At 42.4% G+C, this 10,149-nt stretch overlaps 2 protein-coding genes across 2 annotated transcripts; both read left to right on the top strand.

Moving 5' to 3' along the window:
* Positions 1-638: 638 nt before the first annotated feature.
* On the top strand, positions 639-5,829 carry LOC109485108. The gene is made up of 6 exons (XM_019788542.1): positions 639-1,044; positions 2,264-2,535; positions 3,066-3,219; positions 3,959-4,017; positions 4,688-4,722; positions 5,808-5,829. The coding sequence occupies exons 2-6, from the start codon at positions 2,275-2,277 to the stop codon at positions 5,827-5,829; spliced, it is 531 nt and encodes a 176-aa protein (XP_019644101.1). The 5' UTR covers positions 639-1,044; positions 2,264-2,274.
* LOC109485109 (fibrinogen-like protein 1) lies at positions 4,740-9,131 on the top strand. Its single transcript, XM_019788543.1, has 4 exons — positions 4,740-4,766; positions 5,808-5,915; positions 6,459-6,675; positions 7,180-9,131. The coding sequence occupies exons 2-4, from the start codon at positions 5,903-5,905 to the stop codon at positions 7,481-7,483; spliced, it is 534 nt and encodes a 177-aa protein (XP_019644102.1). The 5' UTR covers positions 4,740-4,766; positions 5,808-5,902; the 3' UTR covers positions 7,484-9,131.
* The last annotated feature ends 1,018 nt before the right edge of the window (positions 9,132-10,149 follow it).

Below are 10,149 nucleotides of genomic sequence, written 5' to 3'. Positions count from 1 at the left end.
AAAAGTAACGGCAAGCTTTATGTGGGTATGACGACAAAGTTGCGTTTCACCTGTACAGATTTAGGAAACTGTGCGTGCACGGGAAGGTGCGATGTGCATTAAGGCAGGTAGTCTGGTCCCTGGTCACTCACAACTCATTTTTGGGCATACTCGAAGTACGCCAGTCTTGTACAATTACACTTTGTTACGCTCCAAATCATGACAGATATCGAACATAAGGAGTGGAATTTTCCTTTGTGCAATTATCTTGAAAACGCCCCCAATTTTCCCTTAAGTGATCATCAGACAGACCATGCGTACATGACAGGGCCACTTGTACCCGAACATGTTACTTTGGACAGCAATTGTTGAATTTGATCCAATTTCTCTCAAATTCTAGTTTAGTTTGCTGTGTGTGCTCCTCCTTATTTGTGTACTGTGTACCAAAGGGATTGCACACCTTTGTCATGACTATCCTTTAAATACTGCTTGAAGTTAAAAAATGCCAGACTCCGTAGTGTTCTTAGGATCCGGGTGCACTCTGACTGTTGGGTGCAGCAGTAACCACCAACCGACGTGAATACCCCTGTAATGTACCCAGTCCCAATAGATGAGGGTTGGGGACAGGTCCCTACTTGTGATGTTTGTGTTTGCTTCAGTGGAGTTTGGTCTGGAGTGTCGCGGGTAAAGCAGACCGACAACGTCGTCCCCTCACCTGCGGACACACACGTCATCCAGGTGTGACACCTGGCGATTTACACAACAATGTACTTCTATTCAGAAAGGTTAACCGATCCCTATCTTAAAAGGGAAAGAAGGATTGGGCATTGGTCCAGGGAGTGCCTGGTGATGTTATCATTTTGTGACATTTGACACCCAGAACATTGAGACAGAAGTCTTTTGTGTAGTGATGACTTTAATCCATGACTCAGGCAGTATCATTGATCTTTGGCGCCAAGCCTATTCAAATCGTGTGACAGAACCGGTTTGGTAACTTTTCGGGGGGCGTATCTTTCAAGTGTTTTCTGACAACACCGTGAGCTTGTCCCTCTCCTTCGTACCTAGGTATGATATTTCTGTAGTCATTTTATACAGAACACAGTTTTAGAATATCTATAGTACATGTACGTTGTGCTGATGTTGCCAAAAACATACAGACAGGCGGTGAGGCCTATTGCAGCAAAGTTGGGAGTATGACCGTGATGGTGTACGAACTGTAAATGTTCTGTCATGGGGGCCAGTCGTGATTCTTTCGCTTTTTTCTCCTCTGACATCGAACCGTCTTAGTGTCCTCCGCAGACTTTTTAGCGGCAACATTCGTTTCTACGTAGGAGTGCGGCTGATACAGCTTCCTGTAGTGATACAGCTTTCCCCTGTACAGCCCCCACCTCTCACCCGAAAAGAAAGGCCGCTCTTGTCGCGTCACGCTTGCAGAATCAAACCTGCGGGATAGAAAATCTTATCAGAAAAATAACGGCAAGCTTTATGTGGGCATGACGACAAAAGTTGTGTTTTCCCCTGTACCGATTCAGTCCAGTCTTTCACAGTAACACTTTCTTACGCTCCAAATCATGACAGATATCGAACATAAAGAGTAGAATTTTCTTTTGTGCAATTATCTTGAAAACGCCCCCAATTTTCTCTTAAGTGATCATCAGACAGACCATGCGTACATGACAGGGCCACTTGTACCCGAACATGTTACTTTAGACACTTTTGCTAAATTCCATCTAATTTCTCAGAAATCCTAGTTTAGCTTGCTGTGTGTGCTCCTCCTTATTTGTGCACTGTGTACCAAAAGGTTTGCACACTTCTGTCATGACTATCCTTCAAATACTGCTTGAAGTTGGAAAATGCCTAGCCTCCTTCGCAGTCTTGTTGGGCGTCGGCGTTATTTTTTCTCTGAGCGACGCGAGTAATATGCGGCCGCGAGGGACGATTTGCTGCCGAGGGAGTTTTTGCCACGGAGAGAAGGTTTCGCGCGAACAAGACTGCGAAGGAGGCTAACCTTGAGTTAGCTTCTTGAGTTATCGTGTTCACACACACACACACACACACACACACACACACACGAACGCCTACGAAAATATAACCTTCTTGGCGAAGGAAATAAAGAATGTGTTATGTGGTATACATGTACACAGTTCTGAGTGTTCAGTCATTCCAACATTGCTGACTACTTAAGATTTGTGGCATTTGGAAGTTAAGTAAAGTTTATAACTTTATTTGATATAAACCATGCAATTCAGAGTCTCATGTTATCATTTGCTTCATTTTCCGCCAGGTTTCTCCAAAATGTCATCCAAGAAGCCGTTTCCAAACGGCGAGGCAGCTCCGGAAGGTTCTGTAGGTCGCCATGGAAACCGGTGGACCAATGGAATCTTCATGGCGCTGTCAGGACTCGCGGCTGTGGTGAGTTTCGTAGCCCTTCTGTTCATGGTGCGGGAACTCGCCTCCATCCGGGATCAGCAAATGGCGATCATGACAGATCTGCAAGGCCTGAAGGATCAGGTGCTCCAGATGCAGTTGAAGCAAGAGAAGGAGGCTGAGGACAAGGTAAGGATGATTTTGACAGTTTTGACACCAGAACACGGTAGCCTGGGAAAACAGTATGCCCCTAGCCAAAATGTGACGTGAAAGTATATTTTGTAAATAACTATCTAACTGCTGTCTGTCAAAGACCGACTCTCCCCTGAGTTAATTGTTGTGTTTTGTTCACGTTTATAAATAAATCCGGGCTTTTGAAGCTGCTGATTGTTTGTCTTGAGGCATCGTAGAACATATGGAAGAGAAAACTAGTTTATACAGACGTCCTAAAACGTATGAATCAAAATGCAAAACATGCAGCAACAGTTTACCTCAAAAGCAGAGTAACCATTGAACTACAGTAACTGTAATTTTTCAGCCTTGGATTCCTTGTGGGTGCTTCGGTGCTGGTATTTTTTTGTTCTTGGTGAAGACTAAAGCAAAAAAGCTGCTTACCACCTTCAAATGCGCTAGCCAGAGCTTTATGTTCGCTAATGTTTTATGTTCTCACGCGATTGTAGTTGTTCACCGTAACGGAAAGATGATTATCTCGTTATCAGACCGCATCGCCGCCGCTCAGCCCTGATGGCCCTCCTGGTGACGTCCGCTCAACTGAGGATCACAGCGCCACCTTTTGGAAGAGTGCGGAGATGCACCGCAGATCCAAGAGGGACACCCTGGACAACGCTATCCCCTTGCAGAACAAATTGAAAGGTAAATGTGTGCCTGTGTGTGTGTTTGTCTGTGTGTGCATGTGTTTGTGTGTATATGTGTGTGTGCGTGCGTGCGTGTGTGTGTGTGCCTCTACATGTACAAGTTAAAACAAGTTTCTATAGACAAGTTAAAACAAGTTTCCACAAAATACGTTGTTCCTATCTGGACTTATTGGCTTTTTTTAAAGATTTCTCCAGAAAGTCCTCTGCAGTTCCAGAACAAGCTGCTAGGGGGACCAAACCCACACCACATTCCCGACAGGACAAGCTACCTGTCACCAAAAAAGTCAAGACTATAGCTTGTTCAGGACAAAAGATACAAGAACCGGAAGTTCTACTGCAGTACCAATGTCATCCACCAGGAGGCCCATATTTGACCTTTGTCTTCCTAAGACTAACCAGCATACCAAATATCATTACAATCCAAAAAGGCGTTCTGAAGTTATGCTGACTACAAATGTGCGGAAACACAAACACACACACACAGAGACGCGCCAAAAACAATACCTCCATTTTTCATGGAGGTAATAATACAACACTAAAATTAACTAATACAACGACTGAACATCGGAGTATTGTTGTATAAGTGTATATGTATATCCAAGGACTGTGTATTCGTCTCTGTGTGAATGTACTAGTATCCATTAATGTTCATTAGGATGTATCCAAACGCTCACAGAAAATGGCCACATATCAAACCGCCAGATGTTTGACTGTTAACCCTGTTGTCTGTACATTAGAAGTTCTACGCCCGCCCGGTCTGCAAGGTCCGGTCGGTCCTCCCGGACTCCCTGGACAGGTAAATATTGTCCTGCGGAGCACAACAATTGTTGTTTTTGCACAGTACCATCTATAGACCTCTGTATAGGTACGATTTGGGGGTATTTCTCGTGCAACGCATCACACCGCAGCGAAACGCAATGCACGCGGAAGTAACTACATGTATGCCACCACAGGGCAAAAAAGTTGGGGGTCTATTACCTAATGGAGACATGAAATTATTGAAAAATATTGTATAAAAAATGCCAGCAGGACAATTGTTAAACTACCAAACAGACGCTACGTGCAATGTACCGCCAATACTATTGTGGACCTTGCGAGCAAACCTGGCCTTATAAGTATTTTCTTTATGAACTGCACCTTGATTTAGATACTCTAAGTTTAAACTGTCTTTTTTTATTCCTAAGTTGCTGTGTAATATCATTAATAGCAGCTATTCTGGACCTTAACTCGCACTACTTTAGATCCAACTGACTATAAGAGCGGACTAATACTTTAGCCAACCGACATCTTTTGCACTGCAGTCATCCTGCTTTATGCTTCTGCATTCTGCTTTCAACTGATCCACGAATGGCTGTTCATGCCATGTCAAGATATTGGAGATTATGAACGCCTTACGACTCTTTCCCGACGCCTCACGACTTTTCCTACCGTTATATTTATACGTGTACGTGTCGTCTTTTTTACAGTGTAGCTGTCCAACCCCAGCAGCCCCGACTTCTCCTCCGCAGGTCACAACCTCAGCAGCCCCGACTGCTCCTCCTGCAGGTGAGTTTTAGGGTCCGAGTTTTTCACGGTTCTGGAGCTACACGTGCGGGTCCAGTTCATCCTTGTCCGGCGACTCTGTGCACCGGTATCTCTGTGTGTGTAAGGGGTGTGTGGGTGTGTGGGTGTGTGTGTGTGTGGGGTGGGGGGGGTGAGGTGTATTTCGCCTTTTGTTTAACTGCAGATGTTGCATGTATGTCAGGGCAATCCTGACTGGTTCACTTTGCAGATCAGGTGTCGCGGCTATAGACGCATTCCCAAATGTGCAATTCACCAGTTTCCCATCCCCAGAATGCAATGCGAAAACAGGGGGTCTAAACTCATTTGCATAGGACAGGAAGGCATCGGAATGATCCTGGTGACGTTAAACAGCTTGCTTTTCACTGTGTTTTCAGGTGTTGGGGCATTTTATGCTTAAACATTAACTAAATTACTATAGGCGAATCTGACAACAAATGGAGAATGAATTTTTTTGTGTTCTTTTCAACAAGGAACGCGTTACCACTATAACGTTACAAACAGCATATTCCAAAAAAATGCATTTTCTATTTGTTGTCAGATTCAACCTGTAGTAATTTAAGTAACATTGATCATAAAGTGCCCCACCAGTTTCCCATCCCCAGAATGCAATGCGAAAACAGTGGCAAGCAGGATCATTCCGATGCCTTCCTGTCTTATGCAAATGAGTTTGGACACCCTGTTTTCGCATTGCATTCTGGGGATGGGAAACTGGTGAATATTTACATATTTGCACATATATACATACGTGTACATTGTACACTTGGGAATACATCTATAACAGCGACATGGTGCTGCAGTGCACTGATAAAAACGTCGGCTTTGTATAAAAAAAAAAACTTCGTTGTCTAAAGTCTCTTTACTCAGTGACTTACCAATTTGGTGAAAGTATTCACCGTATGTTGTGTTACCAATATTATACCCGTTAAATATGGTACCCTTGTCCTACATGTACATAACCATGATGGGAGTAATTATTTGTTAGTTAGATGTGTCATTGCGACTCTGTTTCTTACCGTTTCCCAGAGGCAGACTGTGCAGCATATAAAGCCGCCGGACACACGACCAGTGGAGTCTACACACTTGGCTCACCCCTGTCCGGTGTAGAGGTCTACTGTGACATGGATACAGCAGGTAGATGTTGTTTCCAGGCACACAGAGATCCGTAATATACACAGGTGTGCCGTAAATATACGCCTGTTTAACGCTTCGCACACTTTAGTTGTTTGGCTACCAATTCGCAATATTTGTGGTATCCAAGTTGATTCAAATGGCACCACACAATACATATTGTGCACAACATGAGTCCAAGCAATAAACCGGTCTAACTCCCCTGCCTAACTCGGCCAAAACTTGCAAACCAACGCTAATACGTCTATGAAGGTTGGACATCCAGGTAATAAGATGCGTCTGACTGTTTCCAAAATCATATCCAGTTACTTGACTAACTGTTTTTTGGCGCAACGCTAATACTTAGTCTAAAACGTAGGAATGCAAAAGTCGACCCTCATGTTATTGATCACACCGCTATTTAATGGGCAAAATCACATCGAGTCGGTCTATTCCAATCGATTTTCACCACAGTGCGAAGACCTTCTGCACTGTCATTAACTCATCATGCAAAAATACATTCATAAGGACATAGCCTAGAAAGTAATGATGGTTGTTTTCCTACAGGAGGAGGATGGACTGTCATCCAGCGCAGAATGGACGGGTCAGTTCCCTTCAACCGGACCTGGGAGGAGTACAAGCACGGGTTTGGGAACAAGAACGGGGAATACTGGCTTGGGAACGAGAACATCCACCTCCTGACTGCTCAGAAGAACTATAGGCTGCGGGTGGACATGATGGACTGGGGAAATCAGAAACGCTACGCCGAATACGATACGTTTAGGTTGGTACTCCTCCTTCCAATTAGAAATTTATCTATTAGTAAGCAAAGCATCATTGTTAGGAAATCACTTAGAAATACGTAAAACAGACAGAAAAAAAGGACAATCCTAAAAACTCTGCTACTGTAAGTCATGTCTAAGTTACTTAAAGATGACCATCATTAGGCATTAGGGTATGTACATGTTCAGGTTATATGCATAATTAGTGATTAAGTGTTAAAGTGGCATCCTGCCAAAGGATAGGGCTTTCACACATACATGATTTATGCATTTATACACTTTATACATGAGATATTATATTTGATAGAAGACCTTAAGAATATGCTAATAACAACATTTCTATCATCATTAAGACAAAAAACACAGCAAAATTTTCACAAACTCTAAGTATTTCATGGAGGTATAAGATCTCTGAACTCTAGTTTGCTTTACAAACAGACCAGAATCAGAATCAATGCAGATTATTGTTCATAACTAATATTATGTGATTTCCTGTTCCCATCCAGGGTGGCCGGTGAGTCGGACGGGTACCGACTGACCATTTCCGGGTATTCAGGCACCGCCGGAGACGACATGAGTTACAACAACGGGCAGAAGTTCTCCACTAAGGACAGGGACAGCAGCGGCTTTTGTTCTCAGCTGTACGGACAGGCCGGCTGGTGGTTTAGGGGCTGCACCCTCGCTTTCCTCAACGGCCCCTACCTGGGCAACTGTGGGAACTCCTGTTCCACGCAAGGTGTGATGTGGTACCGCTGGAGAGGCGCTCGTTACTCCCTGAAGTCTGTGTCTATGAAAATCAGGCCACGATAATCGCATCTGCTGTACTAAATCTGATCACACCCAGTTATCCACAAAACCATCAATCCTACATGTCTGTAACGCTGACAAGTAACGCTCTCTATTGTAGCGGCTTTGTCTGTTACAAACTTACACCAGAATGAGTCAATTTGAATGTACCAGTGAGGCAGACGTCTTTGTTCAGATAACTGGAGAAGTGTTCAGATATAGTTGTTATGGAGCAAACTGTTCAATATGAGTTTTGGATACAAGTGACGATACCTGTAATATATAGCAACTGAGTTTTAAAAAAGCACTTTTGCTTATATTGATGCTGGGTGCTTCTGATTTAACATATTAAAATAATGCTCTTTATGTGGTGTCTCTTTTGTTTTAGAATTTCAGTAACATACTTGTACAACTGTAGTGCTGCAGTCATGGATTCCTTAGTATACAAGACTGTACAAGTATGTAGCCTCAGTCAATATATAAACTATATAGTCTTCTGTAGAATTCAGTAGTCCCTGAGAACTATTGTTACCATAAATAGCAAAGTTCTTTGATCACAACCATTTATTTTTCGTTGACCTAGTATGTATGTGACAATTGCACTACGTTCGGAAGGCATTGTTAACAGTAAAAACTAGCTAAAGTGCACTGTGAACCATGCAATACCTTTAGTGCACTATGCACCGAGTAACATCTAGCGCCAGTGCACAGTAAACCAGTCAGAATTGCCCTGATGAAGATGACAGACGGTCATTGAAACGTCGGCTCGTGAAAAATAAATTGTTGCGATAAAAAGAACTTTGCTATTCATTCGTTTACCAACCTGATGAAATTATTTAGGGACATTGTTACCATAGTAGTTACCCAGAAGAAGAAGTTGCTTATGTTCTATTTTATACAATTGCTGAGTGTTAAAATCATTTATTTCCTTCTGAGCGGAATATTTTCTTCCAGAAAGGAAATGTGTTTGAGAAATGTTTAAGAATGAATATTTACTGAAAGGTGATTTTCTGTAAGGCAGTTCAATAACAGTAAATATTGTAGTCAAGGGCTAATTGACAAGGAATAACATCATGTTGGAAGAATCATTTTTTAATCATTATTTTAAAACTTGTCTCTTATCTTGGCCAATGTTTGGCAGTTTTGTGTCACATTGTAGTGCTGTTGTACACGTACGTGAACAACAGAGAGACTAGAACTATAATCATGGAACACAATTAGATGTACAAACCATTAGTGATGAGGCCTAGGGGGAAAATGTCATGTTTCCATTTCAAGTCCTAAAACACTTAGGGTGGGTTGGTAGGAATCCTTTTTTTTCATTTTAGATTCTGGCTGAAGCTAAACTAACAAAGTCAAGCTAAAAAATACATCATGATCAGGGCTGTCTCCAGTTCCTGTCCACCCCATATGTTTGGTAAAAATGGTTTGGAAAATGCGTGAAATAGCATTTCAGACGATTTGAAATGCAGAAAAAAGAATTTTATGTCCCTTGTCAGCAGTCAACCCAAAAATACCAGCGTTGATCTGGAACCCGGAAACACTACATTTTTCCAAGGTCCCGGATTGCATACAGTAAACTGCTATAAACATATAATGTAATGTCTTCTATATGAAGGATGTAAGACTTTGGTGATGGGTGAAAATAAATTCTGCACTGCTGGTGTTTCAATCCTCTCACGAATGTGGTTTTTTTTTTGTACATTTGTACACTGTGACAACACCTACTCAAGTTCTTTTGAACCTGCATGATTTTTTTTCTGATGTGAAAAATGGGCATGCGGAGTGAGTGAGTGAGTGAATGAGAGTGATTGAGTGAGTGAGTGAGGGTGAGTGAGTGAGTGAGTGTGTGAGTGAAAGTGAGTGAGTGAGTGTGTGTGAGTGAGTGAGTGTGTGAGTGAAAGTGAGTGAGTGAGTGTGTGTGAGTGAGTGAGTGTGTGAGTGAGTGAGTGAGTGTGTGAGTGAGTGAGAGTGAGTGTGTGTGTGTGTGTGTGAGTGAGTGAGTGAGTGAGAGATCTGAAAAAGAAATAGATGTACAGGATGTCTTTCAGCATATGAGCATGAGTCACTGATATAATTAATGCCTAAGATCGTTGGAAGAAAGTCCATGATTTCCGGGCTGTTACATTTTTCACTTTATTAATGAAGTTCCTTCTTTTTGATTTCATTGTTCTCGCCCACTCCATTAATTTTGTACAAACGCCTGAGAACCAAGAGATTAAATTGGCATGGCCTGAACATACCACGTACAAGAGACAGTTGGCAGAATGTACTGTGCCTGTGCAAAACCCAGATTTTGATGTTTTTTACTTTTCGTTGAAATTTGCCCATTACTGACAATATCTTATCGAAAAGTATAGACAGGATGTCATCCGTGCTTTGCACAATACATTACGGGTTTGTCACAGGAGCAGTACGTTTTGAAATACTTCATACAAGTATGCAACAACCCTCAGACATAATTTCTGACTTAAAAACTGGACTTTTATGGGAATTAAAGAGGGATTAAAAACCTGGTGAAAATTCTGCACAGCAAATATGTCAGGGAGTCCTTATGTAGTGTCTGTAAGCCCTTAAGTTGTTTTGTGAGTCTTAGATGTCGGTATCCAGAATAACCACCGGGTCTTGTCTCTCCTGAGAAGCTGCACGATGTCTTTAAGGATGATCCTCAGTCTTCAAGGTCAAGCTCC

This window comes from Branchiostoma belcheri, unplaced genomic scaffold (genome assembly GCF_001625305.1).
Source record: "Branchiostoma belcheri isolate BF01 breed outbred unplaced genomic scaffold, Haploidv18h27 scaffold725, whole genome shotgun sequence".
Taxonomy (NCBI): domain Eukaryota; kingdom Metazoa; phylum Chordata; class Leptocardii; order Amphioxiformes; family Branchiostomatidae; genus Branchiostoma; species Branchiostoma belcheri.
This window is presented reverse-complemented; position numbering and strand designations above follow the sequence as displayed.